The sequence below is a fragment of the Rhinoderma darwinii genome (assembly GCF_050947455.1).
Source record: "Rhinoderma darwinii isolate aRhiDar2 chromosome 5 unlocalized genomic scaffold, aRhiDar2.hap1 SUPER_5_unloc_53, whole genome shotgun sequence".
NCBI classification, from domain to species: Eukaryota; Metazoa; Chordata; class Amphibia; order Anura; family Rhinodermatidae; genus Rhinoderma; species Rhinoderma darwinii.
Genome location: NW_027461813.1, coordinates 161,500 through 186,765, shown reverse-complemented (window position 1 = coordinate 186,765; position 25,266 = coordinate 161,500). Strand labels below are relative to the sequence as shown.

Genomic DNA, 25,266 nt, shown 5'->3' with positions numbered 1-25,266 from the left:
AGAGATTTCATGGACCCCACGATGGAGCGGACCCGCAACGTGCTGAGTTACCTGATGCCCCTGATCCAGAGTGAGAGCCCCGCCCTGCACCACTTCCTGCTCAGGTGCGCAGCGCCGCGTCATGTGATTATCAGCATTCACCATCAGGATGATGTCGCAGTGGTGGGAGATGATGGTGGTGGTCTCTTGATTAGTGGGGACTGTCTCCTTAATGTCATGTGACCATGCGGGGTGTTTATACACATATATAAGGGCTATTGATATCCGCCACCTCCCAATTCAATAAATGACCACAGGGGGCGCTGCTCGGTGTGTACTGACCCAGGAAAGAGCTGAACCATCTGACCGGGCCATTAGTGATCGCTGGTACAGGATGATGGGGGAAGTGGTATAAGATTATTACCCCGGTACACAGTGACGGATCTGCTCTGTCGCCTGCAGGTCGGAGGTCGGCTGTATCTTCGCTCTGAGCTGGTTGATCACCTGGTACGGACACGTCCTCAGCAACTTTCACCAAGTTCTCCGACTGTACGACTTCTTCCTGGCGTCTCACCCCCTGACTCCTGTTTATTGTGCGGCTCAGGTATTTGGGGTTCATGGTTATTGGGGTGTATCTCTATTACAGTATATGGGGGGGATTATTGGGGTCTCCTGTGTAGTGTATCGGGTGTATCTCGATTACAGTATATGGGGGGGGGGAATTATTGGGGTCTCCTGTGTAGTGTATCGGGTGTATCTCGATTACAGTATATGGGGGGGGGGGATTATTGGTGACTCCTGTGGATCACATGACTGGTTTGGATGTGTCCACAGATGGTGCTGATGCGGGAGGGCGAGGTCCTCCAGGGTGACTGTGACTTGCCCGGCGTCCATCAGCTGCTGTCCAGGATTCCCTCTGATTTCCCCTACGAGACCCTGATCTCCCGCACCCACAACCTCTTACAGAGACATCCCCCGCCCGAGCTGGAGAGGCAGACGTCACTACGACACCTGAAGAGGTAGGGGGTTGGGGTGTGGGGGGGGGTTGTCTATTTTTGGAGGGGATGCTGGCCGGGGGAGGGGCGGGACGTGCGTGTTTGTGTCCTCCCTGTATTGCGGCTGCTTCTCCTGCGTTTCGCTGTATGGATAAGGTTCGTACTCTCGCGCTGCCATCATTCCGGTTCATGGTCACGTTTATAGATCCGCTGTGATGGATTTTGAAGCCGCGCTGCCCCCCCAGTGATTGCGTCATGTCCGCTGTTTTCAGCAGCCGCGTTGCTTTTTCTTCGGCTGTAACGCGTGGAGACGCAGCGGTTTTGCTTGATGGCCGCGTCCACACGTTACAGCCGCTTGATGCGCACTTTTCCGACTTCAGAGAAGACAACCAGTAAACCGGGTGTAAAAGCCGCAGCGATACAAATCATGGCCGCCGCCACGTGCTGCTGTTCTGACCTGTAATTGCTGCGGTTGTTACGGTAATGAGACAAAACGTCGCTGTGATCAGCCGCCATATCCCCGTATTCGCCCCTCTGATCATCTCCTCCATGTTTTGTCTTTCAGCATCTCGGCGTCGTCGTTCCGCTCTCTTGTGATCTCCAGCGCTCATCAGCGTCCGGACATTGTGCTTCGCCAGCAGCGGTCCCCTCCATCCTCTGTGTTGCCCGCCCGGTCTCAGAACACCCTGGTGAAGCTGGCAGTGTGGGGGCTCTCTGCCTCCCTGGGGGCTGCGGCTCTCGCGGTGACTCAGACTGCGCTGGAGTGGGGCCCCGATGTATTGCTGGGACTTTTCTAAGGTGTCTGAGCTGCTGCCGGTGAACATTTCTGGGGCTGAACGGCAGTGGGCACTGAGGAGACCGGAGGATGGGATGAGGCCGGAGGACACGCAGGTCCTGGTCAGTGGGCATTTAGGATCTGCTGGGAGGCGGTCTCCATAGCTGACTCCTCCTCTCGGTCACTGGAGGCGGTTCTTATGGTCACATGGTCCTGTAATATGTATATATATATATATATCCGGTGTAATGACTGCTCTGTAGCTGGTCGTCATCACGTGGTCTCAGTATTCGCCGTACAACAGACGTTTATAATGAGTTTTTCTCTCATGAGACTCAAATCGGCGTCTGGGAATAAGCGGATCAATTTATTATAATGTTCTGTGTCGACAGCGGCAGGGTTATTAGAGGTGGTGCGGCCCTGTAGGGCTATGACTCTATAAATCGGTATTAATGGATCTTCTGGTGGAATGAGATTAATACAATGTTCCTCGGGTCGGGGTATGAAGATGTAATAACTACAGTGTGTACATGGTCCTGCACTGTGTAGGATTGGGTTTACAGCGGTGTTGGATGTGATGGCTGACGTTTTGCTCGTAGGCGCTGACCTCTGATCAGAACTTTAGCTTTGTCCGGGTTCATCTTTAGTCGGCGGCTTGGTCTGTTCTTGTAGTTCATGTTTAGTCGGAGGCTTAGTCTGTTCTTGTAGTTCAGCTTTGTCCGGGATCATCTTTAGTCGGCGGCTTGGTCTGTTCTTGTAGTTCAGCTTTGTCCGGGTTCATCTTTAGTCGGCGGTTTGGTCTGTTCTTGTAGCTCAGCTTTTGTCTGGGTCCATCTTTAGTCGGCGGCTTGGTCTGTTCTTGTAGCTCAGCTTTGTCCGGGTTCATCTTTAGTCGGTGGCTTGGTCTGTTCTTGTAGTTCAGCTTTGTCCGGGTTCATCTTTAGTCGGCGGCTTGGTCTGTTCTTGTAGTTCAGCTTTGTTTGGGTTCATGTTTAGTCGGCGGCTTAGTCTGTTCTTGTAGTTCAGCTTTGTCCGGGTTTATCTTTAGTCGGCGGTTTGGTCTGTTCTTGTAGTTCAGCTTTGTCCGGGTTCATCTTTAGTCGGCGGCTTGGTCTGTTCTTGTAGTTCAGCTTTGTTTGGGTTCATGTTTAGTCGGCGGCTTAGTCTGTTCTTGTAGTTCAGCTTTGTCCGGGTTTATCTTTAGTCGGCGGTTTGGTCTGTTCTTGTAGCTCAGCTTTGTCTGGGTCCATCTTTAGTCGGTGGCTTGGTCTGTTCTTGTAGTTCAGCTTTGTCCGGGTTTATCTTTAGTCGGCGGTTTGGTCTGTTCTTGTAGTTCAGCTTTGTCCGGGTTCATCTTTAGTCGGCGGCTTGGTCTGTTCTTGTAGTTCAGCTTTGTTTGGGTTCATGTTTAGTCGGCGGCTTAGTCTGTTCTTGTAGTTCAGCTTTGTCCGGGTTTATCTTTAGTCGGCGGTTTGGTCTGTTCTTGTAGCTCAGCTTTGTCTGGGTCCATCTTTAGTCGGTGGCTTGGTCTGTTCTTGTAGTTCAGCTTTGTCCGGGTTCAGCTTTAGTCTGCGGCTTGGTCTGTTCTTGTAGCTCAGCTTTAGTCGGTGGCTTGGTCTGTTCTTGTAGCGCAGCTTTAGTCGGCGGCTTGGTCTGTTCTTGTAGTTCATCTTTAGTCGGCGGCTTGGTCTGTTCTTGTAGCTCAGCTTTGTCCGGGTCCATCTTTAGTCGGCGGCTTGGTCTGTTCTTGTAGCTCAGCTTTGTCCGGGTTCATCTTTAGTCGGTGGCTTGGTCTGTTCTTGTAGTTCAGCTTTGTCCGGGATCATCTTTAGTCGGCGGCTTGGTCTGTTCTTGTAGCTCAGCTTTGTCCGGGTCCATCTTTAGTCGGTGGCTTGGTCTGTTCTTGTAGCTCAGCTTTGTCTGGGTCCATCTTTAGTCGGTGGCTTGGTCTGTTCTTGTAGTTCAGCTTTGTCCGGGATCATCTTTAGTCGGCGGCTTGGTCTGTTCTTGTAGTTCAGCTTTGTCCAGGTTCATCTTTAGTCGGCGGTTTGGTCTGTTCTTGTAGCTCAGCTTTGTCTGGGTCCATCTTTAGTCGGTGGCTTGGTCTGTTCTTGTAGCTCAGCTTTGTCCGGGTTCATCTTTAGTCGGTGGCTTGGTCTGTTCTTGTAGCTCAGCTTTGTCTGGGTCCATCTTTAGTCGGTGGCTTGGTCTGTTCTTGTAGTTCAGCTTTGTCCGGGTTCATCTTTAGTCGGCGGCTTGGTCTGTTCTTGTAGTTCAGCTTTGTCTGGGTCCATCTTTAGTCGGTGGCTTGGTCTGTTCTTGTAGTTCAGCTTTGTCCGGGTTCAGCTTTAGTCTGCGGCTTGGTCTGTTCTTGTAGCTCAGCTTTAGTCGGTGGCTTGGTCTGTTCTTGTAGCGCAGCTTTAGTCGGCTGCTTGGTCTGTTCTTGTAGTTCATCTTTAGTCGGCGGCTTGGTCTGTTCTTGTAGCTCAGCTTTGTCCGGGTCCATCTTTAGTCGGCGGCTTGGTCTGTTCTTGTAGCTCAGCTTTGTCCGGGTTCATATTTAGTCGGCGGCTTGGTCTGTTCTTGTATCTCAGCTTTGTCCGGGTCCATCTTTAGTCGGTGGCTTGGTCTGTTCTTGTAGTTCAACTTTAGTCAGCGGCTTGGTCTGTTCTTGTAGTTCAGCTTTGTCTGGGTCCATCTTTAGTCGGCGGCTTGGTCTGTTCTTGTAGTTCAGCTTTAGTCGGCGGTTTGGTCTGTTCTTGTATCTCAGCTTTGTCCGGGTCCATCTTTAGTCGGTGGCTTGGTCTGTTCTTGTAGTTCAGCTTTAGTCGGCGGCTTGGTCTGTTCTTGTAGTTCAGCTTTAGTCGGCGGCTTGGTCTGTTCTTGTAGTTGAGCTTTAGTCGGCGGCTTGGTCTGTTCTTGTAGTTCAGCTTTAGTCGGCGGCTTGGTCTGTTCTTGTAGTTCAGCTTTAGTCGGCGGCTTGGTCTGTTCTTGTAGCGCAGCTTTAGTCGGTGGCTTGGTCTGTTCTTGTAGCGCAGCTTTAGTCGGCTGCTTGGTCTGTTCTTGTAGTTCATCTTTAGTCGGCGGCTTGGTCTGTTCTTGTAGCTCAGCTTTGTCCGGGTCCATCTTTAGTCGGCGGCTTGGTCTGTTCTTGTAGCTCAGCTTTGTCCGGGTTCATCTTTAGTCGGTGGCTTGGTCTGTTCTTGTAGCTCAGCTTTGTCCGGGTTCATATTTAGTCGGCGGCTTGGTCTGTTCTTGTATCTCAGCTTTGTCCGGGTCCATCTTTAGTCGGTGGCTTGGTCTGTTCTTGTAGTTCAACTTTAGTCAGCGGCTTGGTCTGTTCTTGTAGTTCAGCTTTGTCTGGGTCCATCTTTAGTCGGCGGCTTGGTCTGTTCTTGTAGTTCAGCTTTAGTCGGCGGTTTGGTCTGTTCTTGTATCTCAGCTTTGTCCGGGTCCATCTTTAGTCGGTGGCTTGGTCTGTTCTTGTAGTTCAGCTTTAGTCGGCGGCTTGGTCTGTTCTTGTAGTTCAGCTTTAGTCGGCGGCTTGGTCTGTTCTTGTAGTTCAGCTTTAGTCGGCGGCTTGGTCTGTTCTTGTAGTTGAGCTTTAGTCGGCGGCTTGGTCTGTTCTTGTAGTTCAGCTTTAGTCGGCGGCTTGGTCTGTTCTTGTAGCTCAGCTTTGTCCGGGTTCATCTTTAGTCGGCGGTTTGGTCTGTTCTTGTAGCTCAGCTTTGTCCGGGTTCATCTTTAGTCGGCGGCTTGGTCTGTTCTTGTAGTTCAGCTTTAGTCGGTGGCTTGGTCTGTTCTTGTAGTTCAGCTTTGTCCGGGTCCATCTTTAGTCGGCGGTTTGGTCTGTTCTTGTAGCTCAGCTTTGTCCGGGTTCATCTTTAGTCGGTGGTTTGGTCTGTTCTTGTAGCTCAGCTTTGTCCGGGTTCATCTTTAGTCGGTGGCTTGGTCTGTTCTTGTAGCTCAGCTTTGTCCGGGCTCATCTTTAGTCGGCGGCTTGGTCTGTTCTTAATTTTACTTCAGTAAAACAACTTTTGTTAAAAGAATGTATTTTCTGTCTCCATGTTGTGAGCACCATAACTTTATATTTATTTTTCATAGACTGAGCTGTATGAGGGCTTGTTTTTTGCGAGAAGAGCTATCGTTTTTATACGTAAAATTTTTGGATAAATGCGACTATTTGATCACGTTTTTATTCCAATTTTTGTAGGGCAAAGTGACAAAAAAATCTGGCATTGTTTAAGGTTTTCTATTTTTTGGGGGTTTACGCCGCTCACCGTGTGGAATAAATAACAAACTTCTATAGTTCAGGTGGTAACGGACGCGGCGATACCAAATATGTATGGTTTATTTATTTTTTTCAATAATAAAGGACTTGATAAGGGAAAAAGGGCGACTTTTATTTTATTACTTGAAACTTGTTTTTACACTTTTCTTTAGTCCCACTAGAGGACGTGAATGTCCAACTGACAGATTATTTTTCTAATACATTTCACTACCTATGTGGTGCAATGTATTAGATCTGTCAGTCATTCATTAACGGCAAGCCGATCGCCTTTGTGGGACAACGGAACCCGGTCACGACGGTGACAGACGGAAACCATTAGCTGGGTTTCCATCACCAGTGAGTTAAAGGGAATGTGTCGCTAGAAAAAAATATATATATATTTTTTTTGTTAAACTGTTAGAATAATGTGTAAATCATTTATATACAAAAAATTTTCATTTTTTCACAAGTCAGAAAATATTTTAAATTAGATTCTAATTTATAACATTTCCATGTGCTGGTCACTAGAGGGAGCAGTTCCCAAAATTGCAGCATTGGCATGTGGTAAAGCAACCTCATTGCCTTATTCTGCAAAATTGGAGAAGACACACTCGCTCTAGTGTCCTAACACAATCCCCCCTCCCTTATCCTGGCTAGTGCCAGGAGAAAGGAGGGGGTTGAATGGTCAAACCTCCTACACTGTGTGCCGCCATTTTTTGAGCGAATGCACAGTGTAGGAGGATTAGATGCAGTGGTAATCGCACAGTATAACACGAACATACACACACATAACTTACCTGCTCCTGCCGCTGCCTCCGCTTCCTTCCGCTCCCTCCACTCCTAGAACATATGTACGGAAGCCGCGTCCGGAAGTAGTCCTCTTACTGTCCGGCCGCGGCTTCCGGTCCACATGAAAATGGCACCGGATGTTGCTCGGTCGAAGACCTTCCTTTTGGACTGTGTGGGAGCGTTCCCACACAGACGGCGTACGCTATCGACACATACAGAGATGAAAATAAAAATGGCAGCCCCCATAGAGAAGTAAAAGAAAGAAAAAAGTAAAACACAAAAACACAAATAAAATTTATTTTAATAACATACTAAAATCAAAAACATATAAACTAATTTTTTTTCCGTGACACCTTCCCTTTAAATTATATTATACCAGGCAGGGCAGGGCCCAAACAGATCTGCTTGAAGCGAGGGTGCCCATATTATGTTTGGGCCCTCCCCTTCCTGGTATTTATAGTAATATCTCCAGTACTCTGGATATTAGCTGCTGTCAGTGCTGCACACGCCGGTTACTCTGGGTATTAGCTGCTGTCAGTGCTGCACAGGGCGGTTACTCTGGATATTAGCTGCTGTCAGTGCTGCACAGGGCGGTTACTCTGGATATTAGCTGCTGTCAGTGCTGCACAGGGCGGTTACTCTGGATATTAGCTGCTGTCAGTGCTGCACACGCCGGTTACTCTGGGTATTAGCTGCTGTCAGTGCTGCACAGGGCGGTTACTCTGGATATTAGCTGCTGTCAGTGCTGCACAGGGCGGTTACTCTGGATATTAGCTGCTGTCAGTGCTGCACACGCCGGTTACTCTGGGTATTAGCTGCTGTCAGTGCTGCACAGGGCGGTTACTCTGGATATTAGCTGCTGTCAGTGCTGCACACGGCGGTTACTCTGGATATTAGCTGCTGTCAGTGCTGCACACGGCGGTTACTCTGGATATTAGCTGCTGTCTGTGCTGTACAGGGCGGTCACTCTGGATATTAGCTGCTGTCAGTGCGGCACAGGGCGGTTACTCTGGATATTAGCTGCTGTCAGTGCTGCACACAGTGGTTACTCTGGATATTAGCTGCTGTCAGTGCTGCACACGGTGGTTACTCTGGATATTAGCTGCTGTCAGTGCTGTACACTGCGGTTACTCTGGATATTAGCTGCTGTCAGTGCTGCACAGGGCGGTTACTCTGGCTATTAGCGGCTGTCAGTGCTGCACACGCCGGTTACTCTGGATATTAGCTGCTGTCAGTGCTGTACACGCCGGTTACTCTGGATATTAGCTGCTGTCTGTGCTGTACAGGGCGGTCACTCTGGATATTTGCTGCTGTCAGTGCTGCACACGGCGGTCACTCTGGATATTAGCTGCTGTCAGTGCTGCACACGCCGGTTACTCTGGATATTAGCTGCTGTCAGTGCTGCACAGGGCGGTTACTCTGGATATTAGCTGCTGTCAGTGCTGCACACGGCGGTTACTCTGGATATTAGCTGCTGTCAGTGCTGCACACGGAGGTTACTCTGGATATTAGCTGCTGTCAGTGCTGCACACGGGGTTACTCTGGATATTCGCTGCTGTCAGTGCTGCACACGCCGGTTACTCTGGATATTAGCTGCTCTCAGCGCTGTACACGGCGGTTACTCTGGATATTAGCTGCTGTCAGTGCTGCACACGCCGGTTACTCTGGATATTAGCTGCTGTCAGTGCTGCACACGGCGGTTACTCTGGATATTAGCTGCTGTCAGTGCTGCACATGGCGGTTACTCTGGATATTAGCTGCTGTCAGTGCTGCACACGGTGGTTACTCTGGATATTAGCTGCTGTCAGTGCTGCACACGGCGGTTACTCTGGATATTAGCTGCTGTCAGTGCTGCACACGGCGGTTACTCTGGATATTAGCTGCTGTCAGTGCTGTACACGCCGGTCACTCTGGATATTAGCTGCTGTCAGTGCTGCACACGGCGGTCACTCTGGATATTAGCTGCTGTCAGTGCTGCACACGCCGGTTACTCTGGATATTAGCTGCTGTCAGTGCTGCACAGGGCGGTTACTCTGGATATTAGCTGCTGTCAGTGCTGCACACGGCGGTTACTCTGGATATTAGCTGCTGTCAGTGCTGCACACGGAGGTTACTCTGGATATTAGCTGCTGTCAGTGCTGTACATGGCGGTTACTCTGGATATTAGCTGCTGTCAGTTCTGCACACGCCGGTTACTCTGGATATTAGCTGCTGTCAGTGCTGTACACGCCGGTTACTCTGGATATTAGCTGCTGTCAGTGCTGCACACGGCGGTTACTCTGGATATTAGCTGCTCTCAGCGCTGTACACGGCGGTTACTCTGGATATTAGCTGCTGCCAGTGCTGCACATGCCGGTTACTCTGGATATTAGCTGCTGTCAGTGCTGCACACGGTGGTTACTCTGGATATTAGCTGCTGTCAGTGCTGCACACGCCGGTTACTCTGGATATTAGCTGCTGTCAGTGCTGCACACGCCGGTTACTCGGGATATTAGCTGCTGTCAGTGCTGTACAGGGCGGTTACTCTGGATATTAGCTGCTGTCAGTGCTGCACAGGGCGGTTACTCTGGATATTAGCTGCTGTCAGTGCTGCACACGCCGGTCACTCTGGATATTAGCTGCTGTCAGTGCTGCACAGGGCGGTTTCTCTGGATATTAGCTGCTGCACAGGGCGGTTACTCTGGATATTAGCCGCTGTCAGTGCTGCACAGGGCGGTTACTCTGGATATTAGCTGCTGTCAGTGCTGCACAGGGCGGTTTCTCTGGATATTAGCTGCTGCACAGGGCGGTTACTCTGGATATTAGCTGCTGTCAGTGCTGCACACGCCGGTTACTCTGGATATTAGCTGCTGTCAGTGCTGTACACGGCGGTTACTCTGGATATTAGCTGCTGTCAGTGCTGTACACGCCGGATACTCTGGATATTAGCTGCTGTCAGTGCTGCACACGCCGGTTACTCTGGATATTAGCTGCTGTCAGTGCTGCACAGGGCGGTTACTCTGGATATTAGCTGCTGTCAGTGCTGCACACGGAGGTTACTCTGGATATTAGCTGCTGCCAGTGCTGTACACGGCGGTTACTCTGGATATTAGCTGCTGTCAGTGCTGCACACGGCGGTTACTCTGGATATTAGCTGCTGTCAGTGCTGCACACGCCGGTTACTCTGGATATTAGCTGCTGTCAGTGCTGTACACGCCGGTTACTCTGGATATTAGCTGCTGTCAGTGCTGCACACGCCGGTTACTCTGGATATTAGCTGCTGTCAGTGCTGCACACGCCGGTTACTCTGGATATTAGCTGCTGTCAGTGCTGCACACACCGGTTACTCTGGATATTAGCTGCTGTCAGTGCTGTACACGGCGGTTACTCTGGATATTAGCTGCTGTCAGTGCTGCACACGCCGGTTACTCTGGATATTAGCTGCTGTCAGTGCTGTACACGCCGGTTACTCTGGATATTAGCTGCTGCCAGTGCTGCACACGCCGGTTACTCTGGATATTAGCTGCTGTCAGTGCTGTACACGCCGGTTACTCTGGATATTAGCTGCTGCCAGTGCTGCACACGCCGGTTACTCTGGATATTAGCTGCTGTCAGTGCTGCACACGCCGGTTACTCTGGATATTAGCTGCTGTCAGTGCTGTACACGCCGGTTACTCTGGATATTAGCTGCTGCCAGTGCTGCACACGCCGGTTACTCTGGATATTAGCTGCTGTCAGTGACTCTTTTTTTTATTAGAAAAGTATAAAAACATAAATAACTGATACACAAAAACCCAAAAACCAGAACAATATATACAGATACATCACTGTATCGACTTCTCCGCTGGACTTGGCCAATTTTCCCATCCGTTTGCACTCATCCACATTCAATCCTTTTCATATTCCCCCTCCTCCCAGTATCCACTCACCCCCCCTCACTCCCTTTCATACTCATTCGAAACCATCAACCGAAAAGGTGTGCCCCCCCCCCCAACATGCATACCTATCTACACCGTGAAATACCACACTTTATATACACACATTTTTTTTCCTATATATATATATATACATACATACATACATACATACATACATACATATGTCAGGTCCGTGGGAGGTGATCAAATTCCTTCAGTGGGCAACTTTGAGTCCTCTGTTTCACCCTGTGATTGTCGACTGTCCGGATTTTGATTCTTCCTCGAGTGAGGTCCCGGCTTCGGCACCAAATGTCAGGTCCGTATTTCACACCGAATAACCACCTCTGTAAATTGAAAGCTGAAGGCATGCCTGGAGAGAAGTACACCACACAATTGTCTGAGGTACAGCTTCAATGTCAGCCAGGAGGAACTGAACTTTATTCAGAACAAAGAAACACACACAGAGAAGACACATGCCCCTCCCTATAGATGTGTGACTTGCTTAAATTCTATTCGCTCCCCAGCTGTAACTTTTCCTATACATTCTTCTGCACACTCCTCTTTGCATTCCAGGGGGCGGTGTCTTCCATAGGTGTGTCCGACATGAACAAAGAACTTGTTATATATATCAGTATATTACACAAAGAACTGAAATGTATATACATATGTGTGAGGATAATATTTTTCAGACAATATACATAGTAATGATCCCTGACACATACACATAATCGATGACCAAACTGAGAAAAAATAAGAAAATTACTGATAAACAAAAAAAAGGCAAAAAATGAATCATAAATCAACATCAAACATAACAAATTATTAGAACATAACACACTTTTAGTTTTTTTGCATATTTTTTTTACATTTATATTCTATCCCTAACTCTATCTCAAGCTAACCCATCACCACACCAGGACAACACCCCGCCTCATGTCCTTTCATGTCCGCTTAGTCCTGGTGTTGGCCTCCGCCACCTCACCCTAAACCTCCCACTCAGACCCTCGCCCCATGTCCTCGCATGTCTTCCTGCATAGTCCGGGCCTGAGTAGGAAAAGAAAAAACTATACCCATCCCCACTCTCCTATTCCCCCACCCAAACTATGTAAACCCCTTTCTCTATCCGTAGTATATACATAACAAAAACAATAATCCAAAATCACAACCCGAAAGCACCAAGTTCGGTTCCTGTAAGCCTTTATCCTGCCTCTCAATATCAAAACAAAAACCTGAAGTGTACTAACCAGCCTACCACCAGAACGAGGGAGAATAGGGACCCACCCGACCCCCCCCCCCCAAGGGCAGGATCCGCCCACGCCGACACCTTCGCTATCGCTTTCCCCTATTGCTGTCCCTTCTCTTACCCTGTGTTTAATCTAGCCCTAAGCTTAACCCTTCTTTCCCTATTCTCCCTATCGCTTCCTTAGGTGCCTAAATGAGGGCGAACCCCCCCCCCCCCGAAGGTCAAAACCCTAGGGCACCCTAAATGAAAAGCCCCTCCATAAGCGAGAAGCTTTGGATGCTCCCAGCCTATCAACCTCCAAAGAACGCACCTTCTCCAGGTCACCGATGATATTCCCTACGACCTCATCCACAAGGAGGATTTTGCTCTGCGCAGATACTAGACACCGTGCATTCCAAGTAAAGTGCCTTACCACTATGCTGACTAAAAAAGATGTGTTACGGTCCCTACCACCTAGGTCTCCGAACACCCCATAAGCCCACCCAGCGTAGGAGAGGTTAGCTAAGCCGAGCCAGCCAATGGAGGTACCCACCTTTTTATATACCTCTGCATTAAAGGGGCAATGAAGCAGGAAATGCTCCATATTCTCCAGTGTATCGCTACACTCCTCCCGAGGACATCCTCTGTCGTCAGTGTTTCTGTACTTCAAATTGCCCCTTACATACAGTCTCCCGTGGAAGCAGCGCCAAGCCAGATCCCAAAACTTCTGGGGAATCCTCTTTGAATTCAAAAGCCTTAATCCCACCCCGAGGTCACTACTTGGGCAGTCTTTGAGTGCCAGGGGCTTCTGGAAGTGGGTCATCAGAACCTTTCTGTCGAGAAATTTTCTTGGCATGGTCCTGATCTCCCAGACCCCACCGGCGTACCATCTTCAAAACCAGGGCGGCATAAGCCGGGAGATGTCCGTGGAGTGTACGCAGCTTTTTCACTTGGCCACCTCTCTCCCATTCCTGGAAGAAGGGCTGAAACCACTCCCTACAGGAGAGAATCCACCAAGGAGCCCTCTCTTGCCTGAGGTTTGCTAAATGAATCTTAATAAAGGTGTTCACTAGGAACACCACTGGGTTAACCATACCTAACCCTCCTAGTCTCCTTGGTAGATACGTGACTCCTCTCTTAATTAAGTTAAGCCTGTTCCCCCATAACAGTTGGAAGAACAGGCTATAGACCCGAGTCCAGAGAGGTTCTGGCAAGATGCACACACTGCCAAGGTAGAGCAACATGGGCACCAGGTAAGCCTTGGCCAAATGAACCCTTTCTCTAAGGGTTAAGGACCAACCCTTCCATTGGGCGACCTTCTGGGCGACTAAATTTAGCCTGCCATCCCAGTTTTTCTTGGGATAATCACCCGGGCCAAATTTCACTCCTAAGATTTTTGCAGACCCCTGGGGCTCAGGAAGGGTGTCCAGGAGACCAAAACTAGGATCTCCTCCTCCCAGCCAGAGACTCTCACACATGTCACGATTGATCTTGGACCCAAATGCCCGTGAGTAACATTCCACTTCTGACATCACCCACTCAGCCTCCCCTTGCGAGGAAACGAAGATAGAGACGTCATCCGCGTATGCAACCACCCTCTGGGTGGCTTCTGGCCCTTCCAAGCTGACCTCGATCCCCGCCAATGGTCCACGGTCAACCCTTCTAAGAAAGGGGTCAATCGCGAACACATACAGCAAAGGACTCAGAGGACAGCCCTGGCGGACACCAGACCCAACCTCAAAGGGGGTTCCAACCCAACCGTTAACCAGTGCGAAAGTCTCTGCCCCAGCATATAAGGTCTGGAGCCAATTGACAAACCCACCCGGCAAGCCATACCTCAGAAGGACCGACCATAGATACTCATGATTCACCCGGTCAAAAGCTTTGGCCTGGTCCAAGGACAGGACGTACCCCTTCCACTGACCAGAATTTCCCCGCTCCACTGCCTCTCTGACACTGAGGACAGCACTAAAAGTGCTGCGGCCTGGGACGGAGCAATGCTGGACAGGCGAAAGGAGCCGGGGTGCAAATTTCACCAACCGATTAAACAGCACTTTGGCGAGAACCTTTCTGTCCGTATTGAGGAGCGCTATGGGACGCCAATTCTCAATACGAGTCAAATCCTTACCCTTTGATAGCACTATCAAAGCTGACCTCCTCATTGACCTCGCTAGAGTGCCCGAGCATAGACACTTAAACACATTAAACACCGATGTCAAGAGGGGAACTTGAGTTCCTTTAAAGGTCTTATAGAATTCGGACGTTAAGCCATCCGGCCCTGGATTTAGCCATATCTGACTTAATGCTGGCGACATTAATGGAAGCCAGCGTCAACGGTGCGGGTACCGCCATCCTGGATGATGAAATTAGACGGCTTTCTTCTTCCCTCCCCTGTCACGGTCAGAAGAGGACCCCGCGGACCCTTTCTCTTTCACCCTTTTTTTTAGAGATTGTGGAGTCCATCCCCACCTGATGGTCCTCCCCACCCACCCTCACACACACTCCCATCCTTGTCCCCCTGCCCCAGAGGCCTTTGTACCTCTCGAGGGAGGGGGCCCAGCACCCCCTGAGACCCCTACCTCACCCTCCTCCTCACTATGTTGAGAAGCTGGAAAATCCATGAGGGCTTGGTAGCGGTTGGGGGAGAGCTCCAGAGGGGTGCAGATTTTACCTTCCGTGGTCAGGGTTTGGCCGGATGACTTTGGCCCCCTCAAGATCTTATCCTGTGTCCCAGATGTTTTTTTAGGCTGTACCCCCTCTTCCTCACCAACACTTTCATATTGGGAGGATTGAGAGTCTTCAGCCGCTTGCTCCCTCTGGATCCTCCTGACCTCACCCAATTCAGCGTCCCCAAGGGCATCCGTCTCCAGGGCAGGCTCCGGGTTCGGGCCAGAGGTCCCCCCAGTTGCCTGGGCTTCCCTCAGCACCCTCTCCTTTTGCCTTTTCTCCAGCCTTCGATGGTAGGAAGGCTGGAGCCCTCTCCTTGATGTCTTCACTTGCCCTTTTGCTCTGCCGTCTCTGCTTGCCTCCTCACCCACAGGAGCCACCCCACTCTCTTCTCCTGCAGGCTTGGTGACAACATTGACTACGGAGCGAGGACACCTACTGAATGGGTGACCTAAGTCACCACACAGGTGACACCTAATCTGGTCACACGATGCGGCCAGATGACCTACCCCCCCACAATGAGTTTTTTTTTCTTTTCACACTTCTGCACCGTGCAGCCTGCGCTCAAGTGTGAGGGGTCGCCACACCGGTGACACAGCCTCGGCTGCCCCTGGTAGTAGACCAGGATGTGATCCCTCCCAAGGAAAGCAGAGGATGGAATGTGGGACACAGTTTGCCCCAGACGTTTAAGTTTTTAACCATAAACGTCCAGTCCCCTTACCAGATGCCAAACTCATCCATATTCTTCCTGGGCATCTCCGCCACCTCTCCAAAACTACTTAACCAGGTCATGATGTCAATGCAAGAAAGTGACTCGTTACGGGCGAGAACGGTCACTTTCTTGAGACCATTCTGGCGGGATATTGCTTGTGCAGCAAAATCCCGCCAGCCGGGCTCGTCCTTCACCAGCTCATAATTCCCCCAGAAGACCTCCAGGCCTCCTGGTTGAACAAAGCTGATGTCGAACTCAGCTGAGCCATGAGGGTGTATCAGGGAAAAGATGTCACGTGCCCTGAAGCCCATCCCCAGCAGCAGCTCCACCACCGTTTTTCTGGGGGGACAGATCTCATTGCCACGCCACCGGAGACGGACCACATTCCTCCTGACCACAGCCTGCCCAGTTGTCGGGAGCGACCACTGATCTCCTCTTTTCTCTCGGAAGGCCTCCAACCCGTACCTATCTATCCAGAAAGATAGGTCCCTCTGCACACCCCCTACAGTCAGGGACTGCTTCCCCTCCCTTAAGGCCTGCAGGAGGCGCTGTTGCAAGTGACCTTCCCCGGGGCCGGAGGACGAGGGTGGGTGGGCTGGTGGTCCCCCCCCACTACCCCGGCATAAGTCCTACTTGGGGCACTGGGAAGAGGAGCACCAGGCCCCCCCCCCACATTTCCGGCTGACACTTTCTCTCGCAACCCTGTCATTCTCTTGGCCAAGCCAGGCTCAACATTTTTTTTCTTTTCACTCGCTTTCCCTGCCCTGACTCCAACTCCAACCTCTGCATCATCAGGTGCAGCTACGGAGGGGCCGCCAGATGACATAAGCGGCACCTCCAAGCAACCCTCCGCATCATCGGTGTCCAAATCACTTGCCAGGGCAGGAAAAGACACTTCTTTATTTACATCACTATATACTTCATTAATCACCTCTTTATTTACATCATTGCTCTTTTCTTTACCTTCTTCATTAACTTTTATTTTACACTTTTCATTTACTGGTACTGTCACTTTAATTTCTGAGCTGCTTTGCTGCAGCCGCTCTGGATTTACACTTGCCAAGCCACTCCCCTCCTCCACTCCGGAGTGACTGGCTCCAGGCTTTGGCTCCGCCCTTATCCGAGGCATCGGGTGCCTGCAGACCTATTACGCTGACCGGTCCCGATGTGACAGGACCGGCCACGTTACAGGCACCCGATCCACGGGACCGCGCCGCCGCCGACTTCCGGTCCGCCCCTTCCTCCGATACTCGACTCACGCCGAGTACCGGTCTCCTGGGCTCGCCGTCAGCCTGCTCTGGGACCACGCCCCCTGCTGCGCTCTGGCCGCCAGCGCCGCCCACTTCACAGCGAGCGGCGTCCGGCGCCATTTTGCCCGTCCTCGCTGCGATCTTCCCGCTTTCCCGCCCCGACCCCACTGCAGGAGCCGGGGTCGGGGGGTTTGCGGGTTCTGCACTCCGGACCAGAATCTCTTCTGACCCGGAGTGCAGGGGAGACCCATGGACATATACGAGTCTCAACTCTTTCAGCCGCCTCTCCTCTCTCAGCTTCTGCCGCATCTTTTTCTTCCTCCGTTTCTCTGCTGCCGCACTTTTTTCCTCTTCCTCTGGGGGCAGCTCAGAGCCGAAACCGAACCCCTCCAGCGACACGCGATTCCTGGTCACAGATCTGTGTCAGCAGACCGGGGGGGTGCTCCTCCTCTGACCCGGAGCTGCTCACCGGTACACGTACCATATTTGGTGAAATAGTCCTTGCCGTTAAATCCCCCGACTCGCACGGCGCTTCTGGGTCCGACTCCTCCCGTGATGGGACAGGCACTGGCTCGACAGGGGTTTCCTCCATGCTCTCCTGGAGAGTGCTCCATCTCCTCTGCTCTCCTCGCGGCATGCTGCGATGCCCCAGTCCTGGGGGGGGGGACGAGGCCACATTGCTGCAGCCCTGAGATGACCTTCTCTCCCCCAGGGCTGGCTCCACTTTCCCAGCCGGCTGGGATGTCCCTCCACCCCCCACCGGCCTACTCCGGAGGGTGGAGGACCGGGACGCCATCTCCGGATGGAGCCCCCCCTCAAGGCACTCTGCAAGCCCAGGCAGGTGTAACAAACCTGGGCAGGTGAAAACAGGCAGAGTCCCTGGAGCAGCAGAAAAACACACACCCTCTCCTCACCAGAGCAAGCTCGTTCTGACACGCCCTCTGGAGATCAGCTTCTGTCAGTGTTGTACATGGCGGTTACTCTCGATATTAGCTGCTGTCAGTGCTGCACACGCCGGTTCCTCTGGCTGCACACGCCGGTTCCTCTGGAGATTAGCTGCTGTCAGTGCTGCACATGCCGGTTACTCTGGATATTAGCTGCTGTCAGTGCTGTACACGCCGGTTACTCTGGCTGCACACGCCGGTTCCTCTGGAGATTAGCTGCTGTCAGTGCTGCACACGCCGGTTACTCTGGCTGCACACGCCGGTTCCTCTGGATATTAGCGGCTGTCAGTGCTGCACATGCCGGTTACTCTGGATATTAGCTGCTGTCAGTGCATATGGCATGTGCCGCTCCCACACAGACCAAAACTAAGCTCGTTCGCAGAGCGAATTCTGGCGCGATTTTCATGTGGACTGGAAGCCGCTGCCGGACAGTAAGATGACGGCTTCCGGCCATATGTTCAATGAAGTGAAGGCGCAAGGAAGAGGAGCGTAGACCAGCGGCGGTGGCAGGAGCCGGTAATTTATGTTTGTGTATGTGATGTGTGTATTATCTTTGTGTATGTTCGTGTGATACGGTCTACTGAGCACTGTATCTAATCCTCCTACACTGTGCAGTCGCTCAGAAAATGGTGGCACACAGTGTAGGAGGTTTGAAGATTCAACCCCCTCCTTCTCCGGGCACTAGCCAGAATAAGGGAGGGTGGGTTGTGTGAGGTCACTAGAGGAGAGTGTGTCAAATTTTCAGCATAAAGCAATGAGGTTGCTTTACCACATTGACCATGCTGCAATTTTGGGAATTGCTCCCTCTAGTGCCCAGCACATGGAAATGTTATAAATTAGAATCTAATTTTATATTTCCTGACTTGTGAAACAATTAAAACCATGTGTAATCACTTAAATATTAATTGTTTAACTATATGAAAAAAATAATAATTCTAGCAACACATTCCCTTTCAATCGGGCAACACTTTGTGGTATAATGCAAACATTTCTGCTCATCTGTTTTTAGATTACATTTGTGGAAGGGTCTGCTATCGGATGCAGGGTAGGAAGTTGATGGGTTAAATGCTGATTTGTATGCCGATGTGCAATGGGGGCTGGCAAGTGTCCTTGGCTCTTTCTTGGAGGGGGCTCTGGATATTAGGGACTGGTTAAAGTCAGGGCGATTGCTTTCTAGCAGATGTTTCTGTTTCATTTATGGAATCTAATGAATGTTATTAGGGGTAGAACAGATGTCGCCCTCTAGTTGCGTAGAAGCTTCCTGGACCGGGCACTGAGAGCAGGGGCTTCGATCAGTCACCTCCCAGTCTGGACGAGCCGCTTATCCATGTCTATAAGATATCTCCATACTGTATAGCCCCCACCGCTGTCCAGGACACTCCATAGATCACAGGCCAACCGTAGGCCCCCTATATTTTATAGCTTTCCGTCTGTGAACTCTTATAGATCATGCCCCCCTTCCCACAGGGCCCACCCCCATCATTACTAGCGACAGATGATGATTCTCAGAGGTTTTTTTTAAAATATATATCATGGATTCATGTAATCGGTCCCTGCGCTGCAGTACTCCACTATCTGCGAGCAGTCTATAGTCCATGTTTATCCTGAGCTTCCTGGTTCATGAATAGAATCCTAGAGCTATAGTAAACACTGACGACAGTGGGGAGAGGGAGCTGAGAGTAATGACTGACGTGCCTTCAGCTGTTGTGGAAAGCTGAGTGACGTCCCCTATGACCTGTGTAACGGCGGAGATTAGTGGTTGTGGCTCGGCATCTTTTACCTGTGCAGGAGCCCAGAATGGAGAAGCAGCTGTACGGAAAACGGGAACTAGAAGAGGACTTGGGTGTTGCCATATTCGGGATCCTTATGTTTATTAATGTTGTAGTTCTTGATTAAACTACAGCAAAGGCGCATGAGGCTCCTCCTACTACAGGGTGTGACAGAAGATCGGTGTGACTTATAGACGTCTCTGCCACTGCAGCTCCACCCACTGCATGGATCAACTTCATCCGTGCATGAATAAGCTCCTCCCCTGCACAAGTCACCCACCTCCTTAATGAATCAGCTCCTCCTATTGTATGGATAAGCCCCTCCCCTGCTCAAGTTAGCCAGCTCCTTTCCTACATGAGTGGGTCCTGCAGACTTGTGTTGGGTGTCATGGGTGGGCTTGGTTACTTTTTCTGTATACCCCTGTGGGAGGTGTTAGATCTTATATTTTGGAAATAGGAAGAAGGGAAAAGAGTTGTGGTTCCTGTAGAGAACGAAAATAATAAACTTTATTAATATGTTTTTGTTAAAATAATATTTTTTATTTTATCAATGTAGGTCAAAATTTATATAGCAGTGCAGAAAACCCCTTATCCTGCACTTGAAGAACAGAATTTGTCTTTTGTATACTCTATTATCAATTGCTACTGTTGTACAACAAGGTTGGACTCTATTGCTTGCTGAGGTAAGTGAAGATCTTATCACTCTGGTATATTGTATGTACTGTGTGAATTAGTATTGCTGTCAATCATTAAACATTGTATCTGTTTCTTGTATGCATTGACAGTTGCAGTATTTTCTATTTGTAAATAGAAATTGTATCAATTTTTGGTTCTGTGCTGTGCACTGAATGTGTCACTATAAGCTTGCTAGTCTAAAAGTTGTCAATTCTCAAAGTTCTCTTAGATTCACTGAATTTATTATACAATTTTAGATTCTTGCAATTGTCCACATTGTTTTATTTTAACATGCTGGCTAATTCTGTCTGAAATAGCAACGGTGCGTTAATCTGTGTGAATGGGCACTACAGGGAGTGCTCTAATTGTCATGTGCTCATCGTTATTTCCCACCGTGGGTTTGTGAGAGACTGTGAACAGCAGCACTAGATAGTATGTATGCTAGATAGCTTGTGTGCCAACGATCTTTTGCAGATAGAATTGCACTGTTTATGGGCTGCTTGCTGTCTGTTATCGCCGCTTTCCATAAGGGCAAGGAGCAGCAGCTGATTGTAATGTTCTGACAGAGCTGCCTGTATGTGTCAGCGAGCCCTGTGAGCGCTACAAATTCTATTAAAGATGCACTTTATATTGTGCTCTATTTGTGAGCTGCTTGCTGTTCACTATCTCTGCTATCACAGAAAGGGTAGTGAATAGCAACACAATTGGGTATCTGATCAACCAGCTTTTGTACGTCAACTTGCTTAGTAAGCTGGTTCTATGAGCGCTGCTAGGGATTTTGCCCTGCAGCGTCTGTCAAGATACACGCACTGCTCTCTTTCAGGGAGCAGCGCTTCCACATAGATTGTAATGTTCTGACAGTGCTGCCTGTGTGTGTCAGCGAGCCCTGTGAGCGCTACAAATTCAATTAGATATCCACTTTATATTGTGCTCTGTTTGTGAGCTGCTTGCTGTTCACTATCTCCGCTATCACAGATTGGGCAGTGAATAGCAGCACGATTTGGTAATCTGATCGACCAGCTTTTGTATATCAGCTGGCTTAGTGAGCTGGTTCAATGAGCGCTGCCAGGGATTTTTCCCTGCAGCGTCTGTCAAGATACACACACCGCTCTCCTTCAGGGAGCAGCGCTTCCACATGTAAGTCGTTGCCGACTTTTAGTTAATTATTCAGGTAGCGTTTGATAAGGCTGGGACCTTAGACATTGATTTCATAAATATGACTGGACACCCGACGCGCGTTTCGCCGGCATTCCGGCTTCCTCTTGGGGTGTAACCCGCCGGTTCTGACGCCCTTAAATATCGTGAGTGCTGAGTGACAGCCAAGGGGGCCAATAGGATTGTTTTGATTATAGCAGTGTGTAAATGACAGGTAGAGCAGTTCCAAATATCTGTCATAGGGTTCAATATTATTTCTTAAAAGAAGAATCAATTTTAAATGATGTTTTGTTATGATATTAACTTTTACTCTTAGTTTCCTATGTCTATTTAAATTGTGAGTTTCTAATGTACATATGGATATCAGTTCCATATACATATATACATATAGTTCAGACAGATATGATGAGAAAGATTTCTTTGATATCATATGTGAAGTTTGTAGAGGGTTGTTGTACTTGATTTATTGATGTTTATTATAATGTCCAAAGTACATAATTATTTATGTGTATATTTATCTCCCATTCCATATTCTTCACTTCAAAGTATTTCTTCTCTAATTATTGTTCTTTCATATACCGAAATGACATCCATAGATAGTACCCTTTTAATTATCAAATTTTATAGGAGAAGGAGAGAAATAGGGGGATTTTTTAGGAATATTAAGCACGTTGAATTAACAAATTATCTTTATCATACCCATGGTAGATTACCAGTAGATGTTGACAAATTATTAACGTATCAAGAGTATTTATTTATTTTAAGGGGTTTTTTATTCACAGAAAGCAACCAAAATTAAAACTCTCATTAAGGCCGTTTGGATTAACAGAGTTCATCTGAAAAATGCACTGGCTTTCTCTTTTTAAGAGGGCTTCATCCAAATTGCCTCCTCTTATGCCCATTTTGAGTTGGCAGATTGCCCATCCTTTAAGGTTTGTCCATTCAAGATTGTGATGTTGCTTGTAATGTCTAGCAATTGGGGTCGGGGTAAAGGGTTTATTTTGTGCCTGACTATCCAGTTTGTTTTTCTCATAATTTAGGATGGAGCCAATATGCTCTCTGATTCTAATCCTCAGTTCTCTTTTTGTCTTGCCTACATATCTAAGGCCGCAAGGGCACTCGAGGCAGTAAATGACACCTGTTGATGAACATCTAATGTGTTCCCTTATTGTGTAACTTTTACCTGACCCATCCAGAAAGGTCTTTGTACTTTTTAGAATTTTACATGCCCTGCATAGCTTGCAAGGATGGAATCCTGGTGCTAAGATTTTTGGTTGATTATTAGTTCGGGAGAAATGACTTGAAACTAATATGTCGGAGATGCTTTTACTCTTACGATAGCCTGTGGGAATTCTTTCTCCCAAAATTTTTCCCAGATCTATATCAGTTTTTAGAACATGCCAATGTTTGTTTAAAATGTCAAGCATTGTGTTCCAATCTTCATGATAGTCAGTAATAAATCTCGGTTGGCGTGGAAATTCAAGATCTTTTTTCTTTGGAGTTAGGAGATCGATTCTGTTTGTTCGTAATGCTATATTGTAGCCTTCTTTTATGCTTCTATTAGAGTAATTTCTTATTTGTAGTCTTGATTTTAATTCTACAGCTCTTTCTTTAAAAATCTCAAATGTTGAGCAATTGCGTCTCAACCGCAGAAATTCTCCTTTAGGAATTCCCCTAATAGTACTGGGAGAGTGTGCACTCTCGGCGTCTAACAGACTGTTGGTGGCAGTTTCTTTCCTATATAAGTCAGTATTTAACTCTCCATTATCGTCTTTGTATATTTTAATGTCCAAGAATGGTATTGAGTTATAACTAAAATCCAAAGTTAATCCAAAGCAATAGAGTCCAACCTTGTTGTACAACAGTAGCAATTGATAATAGAGTATACAAAAGACAAATTCTGTTCTTCAAGTGCAGGATAAGGGGTTTTCTGCACTGCTATATAAATTTTGACCTACATTGATAAAATAAAAAATATTATTTTAGAATTATTTTAACAAAAACATATTAATAAAGTTTATTATTTTCGTTCTCTACAGGAACCACAACTCTTTTCCCTTCTTCCTATTTCCAAAATATAAAATTGCATATACTGGTGGTATACACCTTTGTGGTTCCCTAAAACTCACTTTGTATATAATAAATAAGTGAGGGTATCAGCAAAATCTCTATTTTTGAGGTGTTAGATCTTGTGTGTAACATTGCGGTCCAGGCGCATCACACCCATCGTCCTCTCTCTAAGCAGATACATCAGGCCAGGTACTCCTTTTACTCTTTATTTATGAGGCACAGTACAGACTGATAATACTCATTAACACTTTTACATACTGGAAACAGGAGCTTACAATCCACCCTGCATCCCATTGCGGCACAGCAGTGGCGTGAGAGTCTACTTGGTCAGATTGGGCGGAAGGTCAGCAGCGGTGGTTTTTCTGGCATCAGAATGAACCCAAAAACCGTCTTTATGTCGTCTTTACTCACGGTGTCAATCTGAAAGTTCTTCAGCATCTGGAAGATCAAAATGAGGGTGTAAGTGGTAAGTGGGCGCACACAAAAACGGGTGACCCTACTTCACCCCAAGAGAACTGAAGCTTACCATCTCATTGGCCACCCATCTGTCCTCACCAAAGCCACCCGTCATGACCGGTTCTGTTGCAGACAGTGCAGCCCAACCCACATGATGAAGACGAAAGACACCCCAAGAAGGTTGGATGACCCCACATATTTATCATTTATCGACCTCCTGGATGAGCAGACTGCAGCAGAACCCGATCTTGCCGAGCTTGCTATCTAGACCCATATCTGTCTCAAGCCGCTATCTACCGGGTGTTCAATTGTGGAATTTTCCACCAGCTTTGTTTCTATCACCACATCCACCACAACCACGTCCACGACTTCCTTCACCACTAACTCGTCTGGCATCATCACCGCCCACCACCAACGCGTCTGGCATCATCAATCATCAATTATCACCACCGTCGTCGTCCACTACTTCCTTCACCATCACCACTAACGTATCTGGCATAATCACCATCACCACCACCATGTCCTTCACCATCACCACTAACGCGTCTGGCATCACCATTACTACCAGCACCACAGCGTCCTCCCTGTACGGCGCCACATCCTCAACCATCACCACCCTATCTGGCACCACCACATCATCTTATCCGGTACCACCATATTTGTCACTTACACTACCACGTCCTGCACCAGTGCCCACATTATGGCACCACCACTACCTCATATATGAGTGATGACAGAAGTGACATGATAAGAGTTGTAGTTACTGGAGAGCTGTAAATTTGAGCAATAATTTGTGTGTGAGAAATGTGAACAGAAAATAATCCCTGTATAATCACTCCCTCCCCCGCATCGGACATTGGTACTTACGTGCATCAGGAAGAGCATAATCTCAGTCTCGGCGATCCTTCTGCCGATGCACTGCCGTGATCCAAAGCCAAATGCCAGCGCCTTAAAGTTTGTGTCATCTCTGCGCATCCAGCGACTGGGGTCGTAATGTAGGGGGTCATGGAAGAGGTCAGAACTGCGACCCATGGGGTAGAGACCCACCTGCACCAGAGTCTGCAAGAGAGAAACTGACTGATGACTATATGTACATATACTGACTGCATCCGACATACTGACTGTTTCCTGAACATTTACGACTGATGACTATATGTACATATACTGACTGCTCCCTACATACTGACTGTTTCCTGAGCATTTACGACTGATGACTATATGTACGTGTACCAACTACTCCCTACATACTGACAGTTCCATACGAATTTGAGACGTGCACAGAATGTTACACACTATATACCCACTGACTGTTCCATATACATGTAGCGCCCATGTACAACTCCCTAATACTGAGTACAGCCGTGTGCATGCGCCTTTTCCCCCTAGACTCCCCATTTCTTTCTATCTTTTTAGAACATTGTGACACCAAACATACAATGGATAAAATCAGGGTATAGGGTGTTACATTCACTACCCCAAGAATCAAACATCATTAAGTGACTGGGGGGGTCAGAATATGGAGGTACTATATGAGAGGGGAGGGGGGGGGGGTAGAGGAGACAGAATATGGAGGTACAGTATGAGACATGGGGGGTAGAGGGGACAGAATATGGAGGTACAGTATGAGACATGGGGGGTAGAG

At 48.6% G+C, this 25,266-nt stretch overlaps 2 protein-coding genes across 4 annotated transcripts in view; one reads left to right on the top strand and one right to left on the bottom strand.

Moving 5' to 3' along the window:
• The window catches only part of LOC142696316 (TBC1 domain family member 20-like), a 33,388-nt gene extending 10,156 nt beyond the window's left edge, over positions 1–23,232 (top strand). For 2 of the 3 annotated variants that reach the window (XM_075847647.1, XM_075847646.1), the window contains 4 exons: positions 3–104; positions 442–583; positions 814–998; positions 1,540–6,132. In XM_075847647.1, coding sequence (XP_075703762.1) covers positions 3–104; positions 442–583; positions 814–998; positions 1,540–1,771 — 661 coding nt within the window. In that variant the 3' untranslated portion in view covers positions 1,772–6,132. Of the gene's footprint in view, positions 1–2; positions 105–441; positions 584–813; positions 999–1,539; positions 6,133–19,824; positions 19,952–21,880; positions 22,031–23,137 lie in introns of those variants that run through there. The other variant, XR_012864243.1, reaches the window with a different exon arrangement.
• A 162-nt stretch (positions 23,233–23,394) lies between these two features.
• The window catches only part of LOC142696308 (cytochrome P450 11B, mitochondrial-like), a 95,389-nt gene continuing 93,517 nt past the window's right edge, over positions 23,395–25,266 (bottom strand). The window contains exons 8-9 of the mRNA XM_075847638.1: positions 24,492–24,683; positions 23,395–23,606 (exon numbers count right to left, since the gene is read on the bottom strand). Of these exons, the coding sequence (XP_075703753.1) occupies positions 23,496–23,606; positions 24,492–24,683 (303 nt within the window). The 3' untranslated portion in view covers positions 23,395–23,495. The remainder of the gene's footprint in view (positions 23,607–24,491; positions 24,684–25,266) is intronic.